We start from the raw sequence: 18,866 nt of genomic DNA on the forward strand, positions 1-18,866 counted from the left end.
TCGACGCTTCCGTCGAGGTGATACCATCGCATCGCCCGCCAGAGTTGCACACTGGTGCTACAAGGAGGGCAATTCCCCAGTTGTTACTGTTACTCTTTTAGACTTCTCAAACGATCAAAACCAGCTTGATATGAACCCACGAGTAAGAAATTAATCTATACAAATATATAAAATGAGTAATTAGTGATTCATATCTTAATCACAGGAATTATTGTTTTTCATGTCTTTTAGAAATTCCATCTGGCTGGTAACCCAGAAGATGAGTTCCAGCAGGAACAACAACATCAATCTCGCGGGCGTAGACAGAGACAACAGAGCTCTTGCAACAACATTTTCTGTGGCTTCGGCACAGAGATCTTGGCTGAGGTTTTCCAAGTGGACCAACGTCTTGCAAAGCAGCTCAAAAACGAGAAGGGCAAAAGAGGCGGCATTGTTAAAGTGAAGGGTGACCTTCAGCTTCTCAGCCCACCAAGGAGGCAGGGCCAGCGTGGATTCAAGAGTGAAGAGGAAAGTAAGTACAATGGTATTGAAGAGACCATTTGTACCATGAGACTCAAAGAGAACATTGCTGATCCTTCTCGCTCTGACATTTAAACCCCACAAGTCGGCAGTATTAGCACCCTCAATAGCCTCAACCTCCCAATCCTCAAATGGCTCCAATTCAGCGCTGAAAGGGGTGTGCTTCAACAGGTAAGTAAATTAATTAATTGAATTAGTTAACGTAAATAAATTGATTCATACTTATTTGTTGATTTTCACACAGAATGCTCTGATGGTGCCACACTGGAACTTCAACGCACACAGCATAGTCTACAGCTGCAAGGGCAGCGCCCAGTGGACAACAATGGCAACACAGTGTTCGACGGGGAAATTAACGAGGGACAGATCTTTGTGGTGCCACAAAACTACGCGGTAGTGAAACGAGCAAGAGGAGAAAGATTCAAATGGATTTCATTTAAGACAAATGACCAGGCCATGATGAGCCCTCTGGCTGGACGCACCTCGGTGCTTTGTGCCATGCCTGAGGAGGTCCTCGCCAATGCCTTCCAGATCTCAAGGGAAGATGCTAGGAAGATCAAGAACAACAATCAGCAGACGACTTTGACAAAAGGACAAGCAAGCCGCCAGATGAGGGATGATGCTTAAATTTTATGTAATCCTAGCTGAGCTAGTGTGATGTACGTAGTGTGTTTTGGTTTTGGTAGGGTGTAGATGATGAATAATAAGGGGGAGCTTAGATAGTCTTCTGCGAGAGAAGAAAGCAGAGAGCTGGTATTTAGTCACGTCAATAACTGCTACTATGTGTAGAAACTTCTAGGCCGAAAGACTTATTCCCAGCCAAAGTATTTTGAAATCCAGAATTCTCGTTTTTTTATTTTTAAAAGTTCAAATATTTATTTATAAATAAATATTTATTAAAAATTTCAGATAAAATTAAGAATAAAATTGTCATTTACTAAAAAATTTAAAATTTTATCATATTTTTCTCTATAGATTTAAAAACCTTATAATTCCCCTCTAACTCAAAGCTTGAAAACTAACAAATACCCCTCTAGGCTTTGTTCTTCTTCTCTCCAGCATCAATTGGCTCTCTTTGAGTGTCAGTCGTCCTTCCTTCCACCTTATCTCTCCCTCTAGTCACTCTCCCTTCACTCTTTAATTGTCTTCGATCGACAAAGACGAACAGTCTTTGTCTGAGACGAAGACGTATCGTCTTTGTCTCTTAGATGAAGACGTATCGTCTTTGTCTCTTAGATGAAGACTCGTTTGAGAGTCGAAGACGATGAGTCTTCGTCTTTCAAACAAAAATCGATCGTCTTTGCTTGAGACAAAGATGATAAATCTTTGTCTTAGACAACGTGTCTTCATTTTAGACGAAGAGTGATCGTCTTTGCTTAAAATAAAGACAATTTCATCTTCATCTCAACCGAAGATGATTGGGAAGAGAAAAGAGAGTGATCAGAGGGAGAGATAAAGTAAGAAAGAGGACGATTGACTGTTGAAGATGACAAATCGATGTCAGAGAGAATAGAAACAAATCTTAAAAGGCATTTGTCAATTTTTAAACTTTGGATTGAAGAGAAATTATAAAATTTTTAAATCTTGAAAGAAAAATATGATAACACTTTAATTTTTAAAACTTTTTAGTAAATAATTATTTTAGTTTTAATTTTAATAACTGAGATTTTTAATAAATAATTATAAATAAATATTTAAATTTAAAAAAATTAAAGGGTGAAATACCTTAAATAAGAATAAATCTTTCGGCCAAACTTTTGATTTGTTCTACTTAATAAAATATTACTATTCTTACTTATTACACTTTTTTATTACTCCAAAATGGGGTATCTCTCTCTCTCTCTCTCTCTCTCTATATCTATATATATATATATATATATATATATATATATAAAATATACTTTGCAGCTATTGATGTAACAACAAGTACATAATAACGGGGATTCAAATTAGTAGGCTAATTGGGCACGGAGGAAAATAATAACTGGGATTAGAATTAGTTGGCTAATTCCATCTCCACTATAAATGAATAGGATGATAAATGGAAATGAGTGTGGCGGATGAGAATTAAACACACAACATCTTTTTAATAAGGTTTTATCCATTTTTCGGGATCTTATATCCAATGTTAAGTTATTTACATCTACAGGAAAAATTCTTACGGAGATGTTATATAAGAGTTATTTGAAACTCCTTGCCCTTTTCATTTATGTATAATTTTTTAATAAAATTATATATATAATATTATACATATATTAACCAATTAAAATACTTTCAATTCAAAAACTCTTGGCTCGAAAACCTAAATCAGGTCAAGACAGACTGAACCACGAGAAAGAGGACACAGCTCCCAGATGTGAAACTATTTTAAAACCAATATAAGGCAACTCAGATCTGAGAAAACACGAACAATCCCCCTGAGAAAATGACAGTTTAGTTCCACAAGCAAGCTAAGAACAATGGGAAAGCCTCGACTCTTCTTCATTATTTTCCTAATTTGTTTTTCAGCAGAAGCAGCAACGCCAAGGCCTGGCTTTCTCTACACAAGAACCAGAGGAAGATGCACTCCCCAGTAAGTTGTATCTATCTCACAACTTGACTCGGACTATTCTTCAATTATTCAGCCGAGTTAACCAGGATTGTTTTAATGTTACATGTTTACAGGTACTGGAGCAGTAGGAGAGAGGCGTGGCCGAGGATGGTTCCGCAGACATCAACGTTGTCGAAGGTATTTGGATCACGAGCATTTGAACGGTACAGATCTGATCTAACCCTCTTGGAAGCGACGACTAGGAACGATGATGAAAATGCGTTTGGTAGGTTGGTGAAGGAGGCGACTGCAGCGTTGCTAAACTCGTATGCAAGACACGAGTTTCCATATTCGGGTTGGGAAGTGAAGACATTGGTTATTCAAGCTTTGGTTTCTGAAGAAGCTGCAACTCAAATGGCTCACAAGTTTTCAATTGCCAATCAGGCTTGTAATTAATTAATTAATTAATTAATTAGTGGCCTTCAACAATGTAAACTATATTTCATACTCTCTGGATTTAGTCAATGAAAATTCTTGAGTTGCCTTTTCTCTTGAATTTCTGAACTGCCATTCTATTTATTTTTTTAATAATTTATATTACGTAATTATTAACATTTATAATGAATAATTTTGTTCTTAATCCAATAGGATTTGGTATTAATCTTTCAAATTAAAAGTTTATTTTTTAATGATAAATAATTATTTTTAAAAAAATAAATTCATACCCTTTATTATTTATTAATAATTATAAAATCGATATTATTGTCTCCCTTCGACTTAAATCGTTATGATCCGCACCAAAAAGTTTAAAACCCTAGGGTGTTGTTTGGTTACAGACGATTTTGGAAGTTAAACCGGGTTTGGTTATTTCAATAACTGACTTTTGTCCCATAGCCAAGTTTATCTGGTTACCAAACAACCAGGCCGACCACAAATGTCTCAACCGATCCTCTCTGTTTTAAACTTATCCTTACCCCCAAACAAGCCCTATAAATTCATAGCTGCTGCTTACGGCTGCGTTTAGTCTGTCTCCATTGTTTGTTTTACAAGAAAACTATATACTTCCCTCCCTTCCTTCTTCATTACCTCTTTGGAAGGAAACGAATTATAATTTTCCATAAACTAAAACAATTATAATTTTCTCGAGAAAGTTTCTGTCTTTTGTTTATAATGGCTAGTAGAAAGCTGGTTCGAGACTTTCATCTCTCTAGATATCCTCTGTTTTGTCAGTTAACGTCTAAACAGGTCTGTTCATTTCTAAACTTGTGGTTTTCCGCATGGTAATGATGAAAAGTTTTGATTTTTTATTAATTTTGTTGGGTTTTCTGGGGTGGGATTTGGTGTGCTAGGGTTCGAGTACGAGACAGTTGTTGCTTTCTTCGAATAGGTATTCGAATATTCGTGGATTCAATGTGTTTGGCGAGTTTTCAAAGAATGTTAAAGGCGAAGCTGAGAGGTACTGGATTCTTCACACTATATTTATTCATTTGTGTTCCCGTTCCACGAGTCCTCGTCTATTTTTATTATTTCTGGTTATATTTTTTGGTTGCAGAAACCCAGAATTTCATCAGTCAGTGAAGGAGCTGAGGGAGAAAGCAGAGGAACTTAAAGGGGTGAAAGATGAGCTGAAAGTTAGGTAATATCCCTAAATAGTTCGCTAATTGCAATCAGTAGTAACTTTTTTAGTTATTAGGCTGAGACATACCTGTGTATGTCAAGGGAGGGCCTAAGATGGTGAAATGGCGAATGCAGAACAAAGCAGACAACTGAGCAGCTATACAAACATATGGATGGTGTGTGGACGGAGGCTGAATCTACTGTCAAAAAGGTATCATTAAAATATGTAATCTTTCTATCTGTAAATTTTGTAGGAAAAGGTGCTAAATTCTGTTCTAGACTTCTAGTATATGGTGTAGGAAGGAGTTTGGCCAAATAATAATGAACTTTTGCTTTGAAATTTTTGACGTTGATCTCGTCTGTTTAAATTTTGTATTAGTATTCTTAGTGTAATACAATACCACAAATTCATTTAACACTTATGAGCGGAAGAACAGCCCTAGACTTGGTGTATTCTGATTCCCCCAAGTCCTCACACACGTGCATGAGTACACGGCTCCTCTCATTTTCAAATTTTTCTGCACTGTTGTGAAAGAGAAATTGTATTTGAAGATAGTATCACAGTTTTCAAAGGCACGCCTTAGGTGTGCCTAGGGGAGGCTTTACTCAAGTCAATCAGTGGTCCAAAGGCTATTGTCGTTAGTGCTTTTCTGATGCCTTTGGAGAAGCATTAGGCATCGGAAAAATGCGTTTTATTATCACATAAGACTTTAGTGATCTCTAAGGTAATTTTGGGGTTATCGGCAAGCTTTGAGGCCATCAGATAGGTCGATAAAGAGTTCTAAGGTTGCAGACCAGTTCTTAGGCTGTTGGAGTGGTTTTTAGAGAGATTTAAGATTGTCGGCGAGTTTTGAGGTTGTCATCGAGGTCGCTAGAGAGATAGTGTCCAAACAATAATATTTCATTTATAATTTTTTTCCTTTATTAAAGTTTTACACTTGCCATATTAAATGCAATCAAATACCAAACTTTTTATCTGTTCAGTTACCGCTGCATTAAATGCAGTCAACTACCAAATTTTGTATTTTTTCACTCACCTTCTCTTTTAATTTTTTTATCGCCTATGGTCCAAAGATTATGCATTTGCCTCGCTTTTTTCGCTTTAGCAATAGGATCCCTTATCGCCTTTAAGCGCTTTTTGCCTTTAACAACTATGAATTGTATAGCAGCTCTTTCATGTTATGTGTTAATGCTCGCATTTACTGAGTGCAGTAGCGTGGTATCCAAAGAAAAGAGAATCTAGGTGTCATGCTTTTTTTTTTTTTATGTTGTAGGTTTCTGCCAACATGAAGGAGAAGATTTCAGCTGCAACAGAGGAGGTATGATTCCAGTTTAGATTGTCTGCTTATCTGTGATACTACTCATATCTTGATTGGATGACCACATAATTATAGCTTAACCTTTGTGTGATTTAGGTCAAAGAGACTTTTCAAAAGGGATCCACCGATACGTCATCTAAACCTAGTGATGAAGTAAAAGATGGATTTAAAGCTGCATCAGGGGAAGAAAAACATGAAAATTCAGGGTCTGGTGATAATGCAGAAACATTTTATGGGAAAGTTAAGTCGAGTTTCTCTTCCCCAAAAGTTACCATGGCCTTCCAAAAATTGAAGGAAGCAAAAGTAGTTGACTTAGCAAAGAAGGGATATGACATTGTAAAGGATGAGCTAAGTGGTAATCCAAGTAAGAGAAAACATCTGGAACATACTGGTCCTCCCTCATGGACAGGTGAAAGAAGTACAAGAACTGATCTTGTTATTGCACCTTCGAAGCAGTCAATGTGGAGTAAAATCAAAGAGAAGGTAAATATATCCTCAGGGCCATTTTTCAAAGATATCCCAGAAGTTCGTTGTGTTTTCTATATTCTTTTAAGTGTTATGAAATAAGTTCTCTCTGTTTCATAGATGCAAAGTTATCCTGTTTTCAAGCGCATGAGTGGGCTAAGTGAACCTGTTGTGACCAAAGGCCAAGAGGTGTGCTCCCATCTATCTTTTTTACTTTAATCTGTCCAATTTTTGTTTATTAAGACATTAAATATCAGATGCAATTTGCTCACATTCTGGGTTTCCTCATAAGTAATTCAATTGGAGTAACGCTTTAGTGGGTTGATGTTTCCATTGTCATTGATTTGTTTTCATTTTTTCTCCAAATAAATAAACTGACAGCTCTACTGGTAATAACTAATTCTTCTCTTTGTTTATCGTCTCATCTTACGTGTGCACTGAATGTGTTGTGATTTTCTTCTCGGCTCGGATTTGCAGATTGCAGAGGACATGCGGGAAAGATGGGAGACTAGTGATAGTCCCATTGTTCACAAAATCCAGGAGTATGCTTCTCATCTTCAATTACCTCTCTTTTACCCCCTGGTTCCTCTGTTCACAGTCTATCTCATTATTCATAAAATAGATTGGAATTTGAAAAATATTTTAATGTATCTTTCCTAGTATCAATGAGAGTATCTTCCAAGAAACAGATGCTGCAGCTTCAATCAAGGAAATAAGGCGCCGAGACCCGTGAGATCACGTTTCCTTTGGCATTTTGTTTCATAATTTTATGTTCCAGTGATTAACACTCTTTTTACTTGTTTTATTTGCATGGATTAGATCTTTCTCGTTACCAGATTTTGTGGCAGAGGTTCAGGAAGCCATCAGACCAGTCCTTAATGCTTACATGAAGGTGAGCTTGAGATCATTTACCAATGCTGAATTTTTTTAGGTCCATATGTTCTAATTTTATATCAACAATTCATTTTTTTTCCTTTCCTATATTTTGGGGTATCATTATGAATGATAGTAATTTGAGTGGCATTAGTGTTCCTTAACAAACGTTGTGTATGGACAGGGAGATATTGAATCTTTGAAAAAGTATTGTAGCTCTGAAGTGATTGAACGATGTAAAGCTGAGCATACTGCTTATCAGAGCCATGGCATATTTTTCGATAACAGGGTAAAGGGATTTATGAGTTTTATCTTTTCTGCTCCCTATTATAGCTGTTTATGTTTACATTGTTTGGATGATGTTCTAATGGAGTTGGTTTTAATAAAATAAGGACGAAATGATGGAAGGAATAAATTTTAGTTTTGTAAAAAAAGTTTAAAAAAAATTTCTATTTATGTTATTAAACATTTAGCATTAAGTAATTTCACATGTCTATTTTTACAATTATTTGATTCGTGTAGACCATTATAAATTTATCACAGAATTGATAATACATGTTGTAAGTGGAGCCTATAAATGAAGCCTACGTAACTTTTGAGGGAATCAGCTCTTTGTCCTACTCTGGTCCAGTATATTCAATCTATTTTCTATTTGATTAAGTAAATTATTGAGTGATGTGATTAGTAAGATTATAGTTTGTATTACCAAAACTATGTCTACATTATGCAGTGTGTATTAATTGACTTAGCACTGGTATTATATAAGAATTGTGAACACTATATTTATATTTGTCCTGATTAAAAGGGTTATAGGTGACAATACTGATGTACTACCATTTCTTTTTTGCAGATTCTGCATATATCGGATGTGGAAGTAAGAGAGACTAAAATGATGGGAGCTTCTCCTATAATTATTATAGCGGTATGTAAAATTCTTTTCACTTGGGGAGTTTGATTGAATGCATCTGAGAGTTCTTAGTTTGGAAAAAGTTGATCTGATGGCTTTTTTTCATTAACTTCACAGTTTCAAACACAGCAAATTTATTGTGTACGTGATAGGCAGGGAGCGATAACAGAAGGAGGAAAGGTAAGTAATGAACAATTTTTTTTATTCAGTTTTGTCCCTGGATGTGCTACTTTGTGGAGACACATTCTGTTGAACTAGAATTATATTATGCTACTTGTAATATCATCAAGCAACTCACTAACTTTTTGTCTTGCGACATAAAAGGTGAAACTTAGATGCGTGACTTGTGTAAATTTGGGTGTTTCAGGATACAATACACAGTGTGTACTACGCATGGGCAATGCAGCAAGTAGATCCAGAAGAACTTGGAGAAGATGCTCTCTACCCAATCTGGAAGCTCAGAGAAATGCAACAACTTGGTGTCCAAGCCCTCATCTAGTTTCCTGAAAGTCCATGTTATTGATGGTGGTTGTAAGATTGGATGTATTTCATTTTTCTGAATTACTCTGGGTTTTGTCTCTTCATTACCAGGGAAATTATATTGAGATTATTTTTAAAATTATAAGAACCAAATAATTTTTTTCCTGACATAAGGAAGGTTCCTCTGGAATTGGTTGAGAAACTTTTATCTGTTCACAAATGAAAATGTGCTGCCCGTTCAAGTTAATCTGTCTTTTTTTTTTTATCTTTATTTACCGAATAGTGATATGTGCTTTCGATTTCCCGTAAAATACCGGTAAAGGGGGGAGGTGGAATTATTCTCGACATTAACCCCTTCATTAAGGCTGGGCTTCTCGCAGATTTTAAAATTTTCAAAATACCCATTTATGTATCTCACTAAAAGTCATTGTTGGTATGAAATTTGATCAACTTGAAAACAAAAAAAAACTTTTTGTATAATCGCCAGTACTTGAGCGATCACTGTATATAATTTTGTTTTACAAGTTGGAAAATTGTACAGGAGGAAGAAAAACAACAAAAAGAAAAAGAAGAGTGGGTATCACTGTGCATCGCATCAAATATGGCGCTCATAGTATAAAGCTTAGCTTAAGACATACAGATGGATTCCGATACATAAAGGAGATCTTTTTTTAACGTAAGATTTTATTGATATGCTCTACTTTCTCTTTTCAATCATTCTTGGTAATTAATCCTATCTCCTTGGCAATCTTCGAAGGGACAGATTCAGGTTCATTGCTTTGATTTCCCAGGTGGAGTAGTGACATCAGAAAGCATAAAGAACTGAAAATGCCGAAACCTTATAATAATTTTTGCCATTGTAATGGCAGCTAGATGATTAAGCAATATGAATAATAATGTTTTCTACAATACTTTTCACCCTTGACTTACAGGCTGCTTAATTTTAAGGTTTTATTAATTTGTATCTGACAACCAGCGTCAGAGCTAAGCTACTGAGTTCATATTCATCCACAGTTTGAAGTTTCTTGCGTTGGAACTAAGCGAGTACAAAAATTGGACCAAGCGAATACGAATCCAACAATAAAAAACAAAGAAGAATACCATAGTAACACTACCCTTGGTAATTGTTATAAAGAACCCCTTACAACACTCTCTCCAGGACACTGCAAATCTGTGTCGACCGAGTCCATAATCCAATGTCTTGTTTTAACCTAGAATTTCCACCTCCCAGGAAGGCATGGAAGACCTTCAAATCAAAGCTACGGAGCAAGTTGCATAAGCTCAGCAGGTCCAAAGCCATAAAAAAGACTAAAACTCAGCTCCCTGCAGCAAACACGTTTCTCTTCACTGAGCAAGGAATTCAACGTAAAAAGGATCTTCCTTTAACATCCCGCCAGGGTCTTCCTTCTCGTAGTCATCGCCGTTACCTCTTCAAAAAGAAAGCTGCACCTGTGTACATAGACAGACTCTTCAAAGAGCCCATCGCCGCTGAGCTTGTTGTAAAGTATCCACGGCCATACCCAAGTACAAAGGATGTGAAATTCCTTCCTCACGTGGAAGGTAGAGCCTCAGTGTCTGGGACAGGACCAGGAAATAAAGAAGAAAAAGAAAGCAACGGTGCAGCAGACGATATGTGGGAATCGTTGGCATTAGCGTCGCCACAAATGAATGGGATAGACCAAAGAGCAGAGGAGTTCATTAAAAGATTCCGGGCTGAAATGCGATTCCAGGAGATGATGGCGCGTCGTTTGTAGTATTTGTTGATGCACGGGCAGTTTCGTATATACATCTTCTTCTCTTCTCTTCTCTTCTCTTTTTTTTCTTTCAGTGTAATCCAGATTTTACAGGTAGCTTTGGAAGAGGTAGATTTTACACCTGTATTTATGGGGAATATAGATCCATATTTTGTGGATCAATGGTATCTAGCATGTATAGATCCATATTTTGTGCATCAATGGTATCTAGCACGTATCCTTTCTTACTTCAATATTCTGTACGTGCGTGAGAGAGGCTTAAATTTGTTTGGGTGATTAATATCTAGCATGTATCATTTCTTAATTAGATATAATTAAGTTTATTTGGATGATTAATACATCATTGTGTGCTGACATTTAGAAGGAAAACTTCCACAATTTCATGGAACAACCAGCAAGATTATCAAAATATGGTGGAATAACAACTACCGAATCCTTATAACAGTAAATAGAAACACTTGAAAGCTTTTAAATTCAGATCAGCGAATTCAAGTTGCCGCAAATGATAGCCTCAGAGCTTTGCAATTTAGAGAGTAGACTCCGTCTAGAATTCTTTTTCACATCTCAACTTAATGCAGGAAATCCCTCATGGGATCATCATGATGCACTCTCTTCATCCTATATGCCTCCATGTCCTCAGGAGTAACCTATAATTCATACAAAAATAATGAGAATAACCACAAGGCAGCAACACTAAGCAGGCCAGGACCATATTCAATAGTATACAGGGCGAAGCGGTTATACCTCATCATTCCATTTGACATTGTATTTCCTCTTTCTCTCATCTTTCTCCTCTCTCCTCCTTTCGTCCTCCTGTCCAAACCAAGCATGTTCAGAAACCATCAACCAACTATAATATACATATGGAAACAAAGCCTATTGATGACCATTAATCTTAGAAGAAACTAAAATTTTATAACGATCCAAGTCCTAACAGAAACTGAGCGCAGCTAAGCCACTCTCTCTTGTCTTTTAGAACAAGAAACTTTATTGAGTAACATTAAAATTCATCAATTCACATCATAGCAGTAAGAAATTTGGGAGATACCATTCTCCCCTCCACTCCCAGAAGAAGACATTATTATGAAAACAAATAATCAAAAGCAATGAACAAGAAAAACAAGACATAAAAGGTTAGAAAATATATTTACCTTCTTGAGTGCATCAACGAGTAATTTCTCGTCCAAAACCAAATCCTCTGGAACATCGGTTCCCCAAGTTATATGCCTCTTCTCCGCCACCGGTGCATGCTCTGATACAGGTTTAAAAAAATAAGGAATTACACAATTATTGCCAAGAAAATAAATATGTTAACAGAACTTAACATATCAATTTACACTTGAGTATCGTTTTGAATAAAACTACATTGAACATTTCAGCATAAAATTATAATAAAGTCAAAATTTAAAAGTTAGTATAGCAACCTTCAGAGGCCTCTTTACGAGCAATATTGGCCTTCATGAGGTCTGTTGCAGCCTCTGCAGCCTCAATTCCAGCTGCACCTGTGCAATAGCTGTTCTGTATCACTTGCCTGCAGCACTTGTACGCCCACTGATGATCCTTCCACCATGAACCCCAAACAGTAGTGTGATTATTAATATAAACATCCTCCTCGTATTTGCTCTTAGGAAGTGCTGTCTCCTGTAAATCAGATTGAAAAATTAGATCCCTTACACAGTGCACTCAAGCGAGGTACAAACATAACTTTTGAAGCTCTTTCACAGTGTTTTCAACAAGAAGCCTTCCATTTGAAAAAACAAAACAGAACTACTTGGTTAATCTACATGTTTCAGACAGAAATACCAAGAATACAGGAAACATGGTCAATCTACCAAAAAGAATCTAAAAAAAGGCTGGCATGTTAGGATTCAAACTTGAAATAAAGTCATGAAAAATCCTCCTAAAAATTCCAGGGGGGACCCTGTAAAAGGGAGAAAAAAAATAATAAAAAAGAGACCCCTCTTTTAAATCATCATTGTTCAGATGCCAGCTTTTTACTAGATAGCATCATAAACCCCCAGGAAGTTAATTATTGGTTGGGTAATCTGTTACATTGTTCACAGTGTTAAAAAAAACTCAATAACACCCAGAAAACATATGTTCATAGGGTATGCAACTGGACAAATCTAACGATCTAATAATGACACATTAGTGAATACCTATAGTGTATTACCTGTCCCTTAATTATCCGACCAGTCCGATCATATTCAACTTCTCTTTCACTTTGTCCCAAAAGAAGTTCTCTTGGAAGTTCTTCCTCCGCAGCTGCATTGCCATATTTTTCCATAATTGTGTCCTTTGTTCTGGACTTCAGCTTCTCCTTTATGACCTTATAATTCTTATACAGCAACTCAGCTTGGGAAGGAGCAGCTTGCATGTGAATGTCTTGTCCTTTCTCAAATGCTTCCCAAGAATGGATGTTGAGCTCCTTAAACTCCAAAGCTTGACCACTACTTCTGTATTGGTTATCCCCCTTTGATATGAAATAGAATGTCAGTACAATGTGAAGAAGAAAGTAAATCATGTTCAACACATATATATAGCTTTCCAATTGAATTAAAGCATTTGGTTAATGCTGGGAGCCAGTAATTCAAGTCACTTACTCCATAAAACTTCTCATTTGGATCTGCATCAGGAAGTGGATCTTCACGCATGGATCGGGTTTTTGGATCATAGTGTGCTGAATTAACGTCAAGATTTAAGAGGTACTTTGCTGTATCCTCCCGAATTCGCAAATTCCTAAGAGAAAAGACATTTCAGTAACTGCAACTCTACCAGTTAAAATGCTAGATAAGATAACTAGTCATAACATACAAGTCCTTCAAATAAAAGCACAGGGAAGCAGATAACAAGTACACATTTTAGAAAGAGACTCTCACCTTACAGTTCCTGTGCTTCCACCACCTGTTGTGCGCACACGTTTTTCAACCTTTGCAAAATCCATTTGCTTGCTCTCATCAACTTTGGCTTCATCAACCCTTAGATCATCTTCATCATCATCCCCGTCACTTACCCCATCCTCACCACTCTGGTTATTATTTTTTTCCTCCAACTTCTTCAATTGCTGCTCCTTCAAGAATTTCCTCCGTGCTTCATCCCTGGCTTCATATCTTTCAACAATTCGGGCATAGGTCGATGTATCATAGCCGTTCCAACGGTCTCTCTTCCCATCATAATCAAGCTCAAAGGTCTCGACCTTTTCATCAGGTGCAATGTTTTTGTTAGTCCACTTCGCTCCCATTTTTCGAGGACGTTCCATGCATGACTTTGCATCATGTGTCATTGCGCCACAGCTATAACAAGCATAAAAAAATATTAGAAGTTTAGAACACTTGTTCCTCATGTAAATAATTTACTCAAGGATGCGGTAAATTATAACCCAAAAACCCTCAAGGGGGAAAAGCAAATGTATTACAGCTAATAACATATATACTTCTTAATACACAGACATAGGCATTGAGCATAAATGTCCAACAAGGAAGCACACATTAGCAAGGGCCAACTACTCAGGAGATGCTTATGCCATATAAGCCCTAGGATTGAATTAAGGCTGAAACTCAATTAAACTTCAGGAAATGATCAATTTGTTGGGTTAAAAAGGAAATCTCACCATCAGGCCAAGGAATGACTCTAGGAAACTGAAGTAAAAGAATGGAAAGAGAAGTTATCTAACTTACTTTGTACATGCACCTTTGCGGTATTTATCAGCATGGAAAATTTTCGCGCCCCGGTCGTACCATGACTTTGTGTAATTGGGGTCGGACTTCCACTTTCTTTGATGTTTTAAACTCTAATAATCCATAGAGAAGAACTGTTTTAGTGAAGTGCCTTTGTATAGCTAGGTATGAGAGAACAACTTATGCAAAAAGAAAGAATGTAAGTTACCGGCTTTTCAGAATTGAGATACCATGGTGCCGAGGACATATACTGAGGAATATGAGGATTGATTTCTTTTCCATCCTCATCAACCTCAGCTGGAGCAAGCCCAGCTTTACGCGCTTCTTCTAATTCAATTTGCTTCCGGTGATCCTCCCTAGACTTAAACGCCACTGAAAATACAAGCCACGCAGATCAAATATAAGGAATACATGTGAAGAAAGAAAACAACAATCCGAAATCAACACAAATTTAGCAAAATAAAATCTCGCTTAACTGGCTAATACCAAGGGGTCAATAGAATAATTTTGGCATTCATACACCAGTAAATAAAATGCTCTTAATGATTAAAGTTTCCAATTGAGAAGGTCTCCCATTTACTTTAAGAGACGCACAAAATCATCGATAAATTTAAACTAGGAAACTGAAACCAAATATCACAACCAAGAAAAATAAAAGGTAAAGAAAGATAAAGAGGGTGAAAACGCGTACCCGATGCTGTGGCCATTTTTCGCGAAGTCGATTACAAGAAAATCTTTTACGACCTCAAAATTCAATGAATTTGGTAATGAAAGCGGAGAAGCCCTAGAAATTGCGGGGAGAAGCAATTGGATTTTAGGAGATTCTATCACCTAAAGAGTAGTCTATTTTATGAGATGAGTGGTCTGGTCGGTTTACACATGCCCTGTTGTTTCGTTCATCATATCAGTACTTTGTGTTTTGAGGCGGTTAAAAAAATTAATATTTTGAAACGATGCCGTTTCTACTTTTATTTTTCATTTTAGTTGATAATTTTTTTTTAATGATCGACAATCTGCCCGATTTTAACTTATAATCATTATATTAATTTTATTTTATTAATTAGTTTATTTTATACATATTAAAAAAAAATTACATTAGTTAAACTCTAGCTTTTCACGAGCGGTTTTTTTTTTTTTTTAATTACCATTCAATCTAATCGGATCGGACCCTGTCTGAGCCTTTCCTCAAAGATTTGACAGGTAGACCGGGCCCATAAACTATTGGTTTTTGAGTTATAGCCCATTAAATTTCTGTATTAAATTCATAATAATATTTTTCAGAGAGGACAAGCAGGCTTCTTCCACGTGTTCATCATTTTTATACATCCATTCAAGTTCATGTGCATGCCTCGTTGATTTAAAACGTGCATGGAATGCAACCCCAAACTTTTTTTGTTCTCATTTAATTTGCTTTTTAATTATAAAAAAATTATTGCTTTTTGTGATTTCAAATCAAATTATTAGATTGTTAAAATAGTATATTTTGGGTCTGATCTCATGAAATAAACACATGATAAAAAATATACAGACCAACTCTACTTGTAATTTTGTTTGCAAATGGCGTCATTTCCATTTCTCGCCTAAAAATTTGTAGAAGAAAAGAAAAAAAATTACAACCGACAGTCATTGCTCAGATTTTCTGATAATTCAGGAATCTCCCCAGCTCTAGTGAAAAGATTGAACCAAAAGTCCATGTTATCATACATATAACAACTGCTATTGAGTGGCTCCATTGTAGCCCCCGCCACCGGAGTAGATGAAATTTGAAGTTCCGGGTTGTCACCGGCACTCTCCATCACTGAACTATCAGCTGACAACACTTCAGACAAGAAATTCTCATCAATAATTTCAAGCAAGCTTTGATCCGATGAAGACGACTCAATCTTCATGCACGTGTTGCTCACGTACGAAACTTCACTGGAACACTCTTGTGGAGAAGAGATGCTAATATTCACGTGTTCTTGTTCCTTTTTGGGGTCTTGGTTACACTTGGAAACATCGCTCATGGTGGTGGCGGCGGAGGCTTGGTTTTGGTTTTGCTTGAGTCTCTTTTTCAAGTGGGTGTGCCACACGTTTTTTATTTCATTGTCTGTTCTTCCTGGTAGTCTTGCTGCGATTGCCGACCATCTGAAATCACGGAAAGATTCACATTAGGATTTGGATTAAACAATGGGATGATCCTGTTATTTCTGAATTTTAAAATGCTGTAAAAGCTTTGTACTTTAGTCTCTGCTGTGTCACATGAAAAGATATTTTCTGCACCATTTATATTGCTAATCTTCTCTAGCAGTAGCTGCTGCCATGAAAAACATGTTCATTATATGAACAAATTGCATCAAGGAATCTTCTCAGTCTCACAGGTTTTTTAAACCTATATAATTTGTCTAATTCTACTGCTAAACCATATTTGTACTCTCCTAATAAACACCAACACATGTGCTTTTGTTTTTTACAGTTTAAATCACATATTATTATTTGTGTTTTTCTGAAGAAAACTATAGTCAGGAAGTGAGATTACATACCTATTTCCCAATATTTCATGTAAATTGATGATGGTTTCCTCTTCTTCTCTGCTAAAATTTCCTCGTTTAATGTCTGGTCTTAAGTAATTTGTCCACCGCAGCCTGCAACTCTTTCCACACCTTAACAATCCTGAGAAAGATTGAAGAAATATATATGTTAAAACCAATCATTAACAGAGGAAATTTTGAAGAGATAAAATCAGCAGTAGGCAGAAACTTCTCTGAAAAAGAAGCATTAACGTGTTGAAGGTTTAATGAAGCGAGGTCGAATGTAATTACCGGCTTGTTTGGGGAGCGCTCTCCAGTTTCCATGGCCATAAAGTCGAATGTAATTGATGAGTATCTGGTCTTCTTCCGGTGTCCAGGGACCTTTCTTCAATCCCATCTTCTCACAGCACGGAGCTCTCACCATTTTGGACTTCTAATTCTTAACTGGAGAGGAAAGTAACCTCTTGTTAACTAATATTCACTCGTGAACTGTGAACCCAAAATCTCAAAGCGAAACACAATGAAAGTAAGGCAATTAAACTCTATCTATGTATATATGTACAAAAGAAGCAAGAGCCACCAAGAAAATAGCGCAGTGGTACAGAAAAGTCCAAAACACACTGTTGAATTCAGACGATAATGACTAATCAATTCTACCGACAATTTCGAGGAACTGTCTGTATTTCTCTCTCTGGCGCGGGGTAGTGACGTAATTTGACCCACGGTCAATCAACACGTGGGATATGCATAAAATATTGGAATATGCATGAACATGTGTCTCACTTTTAAATGCACGCATTCAGACATCAAATGAAACTTATTTTTACTTGGTCATAATCTGACCAGCAAATGTTCTGCGGGTATTGGTGAAATCGTCACAAGCAGCACCATGTTAAAGTCCAAAAGGGTACCTCCTCTGATTGGAAATGGTGTTGAAATTTGGGTTATAAAGAAGGCTGCCATGCCATGAATTGATGTACAATTGGCTCTTTCAAAGAATTAAATTCATGACAGGTACTCCAATTGAAGCACTTGTCAAGCCAAGAATTGTCATCAAATTGAAATAAGCTAAGACTTCATTGATCTACGCACGCGAGAATGGATGAATGATTGAAAGAAGAGCAGTGTTTGAAGAATTGTTTTTTCCTTGGAATTTCGAGTATTTTGTTATTTGGCAATAGTAGTTGTGTTAAAAGAGGTCAAAAAATGAGGCTAGTGGAGAGGAGAGTGTGGCCGGTGGTAGGCCTAAACTAAAGAACCGAGTGGCGTTCCCTGTCAAATATATTGTATTTGGAACTAAATAATATTTGGGGAAACTCATGTCCTTGATAAATAAATCCAATCATATGATAACATAGATAAAATTATGTATATAATTTTATTATAATTATCAATAAAAAAATAAAAATAAATAATTCGATAAAATTGCATGTCTCTTTCTTCTTCTCTTACTCACTACTACCACCACTGTCATAATTGATCTCTCCCTCTTCTTCCTCTCACTCACCACAACCACAATCATGAACAACAATTATATAAAATATCGCCACCAATACCAACCCAACACTTCAATTAGAAATACCACTATTACGATTATCCACAATTATCAATATCATCATCTTCATAACTCTAATATAGATAGTATTTTTTATTCAACCACTTAAATTTAAAGTAGAGTGATAACGGTAAAAAAGTTGTCAAATTTATTTCTAGGACTCTAAGAAAATGTAAAAATAATCAATATAAAATGTTTTGAAACTAGGAAAATCTATAAAGAGATCAAACTACTTAAACTCATGTTCATTTATATATTTTCCTTTTAACCCTGTAAGCCATTGTAACAAAGACATTTTCACTTCTTCTAAGTGTTTGTTGAATATATTTGATTTTGGTGGGAATAAATGATCTATCATTGGCGAAAATAGTGTTAAAGAATGAAGATATATTAATAATTAATCTTAACCGTAAAAAGTATCTCTACTTATTTTTTACATAATAATTTTTGCTTTGCTTTAATCAAACTTAATAGAATGTAAAAATTTACCGTTTTAATATAATTCAGATAAAAAAAAGTTATTCTCCTTGTATATATTGTAAAGTCCTGACTAGACTAAATTAGTATTTTAAGTAATAAAATTCAAAAATTGCATGATGAACATTATGTTAATTAATTCATATTATTTGACTAATATATCTAAATTTTCAACCTAGAATT

The 18,866-nt window shown here is 36.0% G+C and overlaps 4 protein-coding genes and 1 pseudogene across 4 annotated transcripts; 3 read left to right on the forward strand and 2 right to left on the reverse strand.

Annotated features, from left to right (window-relative positions):
- The first annotated feature begins 57 nt into the window (after positions 1-57).
- Positions 58-1,375, forward strand: LOC123223166 (annotated as a pseudogene).
- Positions 1,376-2,805: 1,430 nt separating this feature from the next.
- On the forward strand, positions 2,806-3,605 carry LOC123224316 (protodermal factor 1). Its single transcript, XM_044647948.1, has 2 exons — positions 2,806-3,091; positions 3,184-3,605. Exons 1-2 carry the CDS (start codon positions 2,979-2,981, stop codon positions 3,503-3,505), a joined length of 435 nt encoding a protein of 144 aa, XP_044503883.1. The 5' UTR covers positions 2,806-2,978; the 3' UTR covers positions 3,506-3,605.
- A 435-nt stretch (positions 3,606-4,040) lies between these two features.
- On the forward strand, positions 4,041-8,880 carry LOC123222738 (mitochondrial import inner membrane translocase subunit TIM44-2-like). Its single transcript, XM_044645669.1, has 14 exons — positions 4,041-4,294; positions 4,399-4,505; positions 4,602-4,685; positions 4,802-4,877; positions 5,941-5,985; positions 6,082-6,468; positions 6,571-6,639; positions 6,928-6,992; positions 7,111-7,179; positions 7,270-7,342; positions 7,508-7,612; positions 8,174-8,245; positions 8,348-8,410; positions 8,598-8,880. The coding sequence occupies exons 1-14, from the start codon at positions 4,220-4,222 to the stop codon at positions 8,727-8,729; spliced, it is 1,422 nt and encodes a 473-aa protein (XP_044501604.1). The 5' UTR covers positions 4,041-4,219; the 3' UTR covers positions 8,730-8,880.
- A 1,962-nt stretch (positions 8,881-10,842) lies between these two features.
- Positions 10,843-15,012, reverse strand: LOC123222737 (pre-mRNA-splicing factor SLU7-A-like). Its single transcript, XM_044645668.1, has 10 exons — positions 14,833-15,012; positions 14,350-14,513; positions 14,142-14,254; positions 13,344-13,757; positions 13,068-13,203; positions 12,638-12,937; positions 11,889-12,105; positions 11,616-11,716; positions 11,209-11,277; positions 10,843-11,111 (listed from the first exon to the last, which is right to left on the reverse strand). Exons 1-10 carry the CDS (start codon positions 14,846-14,848, stop codon positions 11,034-11,036), a joined length of 1,608 nt encoding a protein of 535 aa, XP_044501603.1. The 5' UTR covers positions 14,849-15,012; the 3' UTR covers positions 10,843-11,033.
- Positions 15,013-15,664: 652 nt separating this feature from the next.
- Positions 15,665-17,193, reverse strand: LOC123222739 (transcription factor MYB14-like). Its single transcript, XM_044645670.1, has 3 exons — positions 16,943-17,193; positions 16,664-16,793; positions 15,665-16,268 (listed from the first exon to the last, which is right to left on the reverse strand). Exons 1-3 carry the CDS (start codon positions 17,073-17,075, stop codon positions 15,752-15,754), a joined length of 780 nt encoding a protein of 259 aa, XP_044501605.1. The 5' UTR covers positions 17,076-17,193; the 3' UTR covers positions 15,665-15,751.
- Between the last annotated feature and the right edge of the window lie 1,673 nt (positions 17,194-18,866).

Source organism: Mangifera indica, chromosome 8, assembly GCF_011075055.1.
Source record: "Mangifera indica cultivar Alphonso chromosome 8, CATAS_Mindica_2.1, whole genome shotgun sequence".
NCBI classification, from domain to species: Eukaryota; Viridiplantae; Streptophyta; class Magnoliopsida; order Sapindales; family Anacardiaceae; genus Mangifera; species Mangifera indica.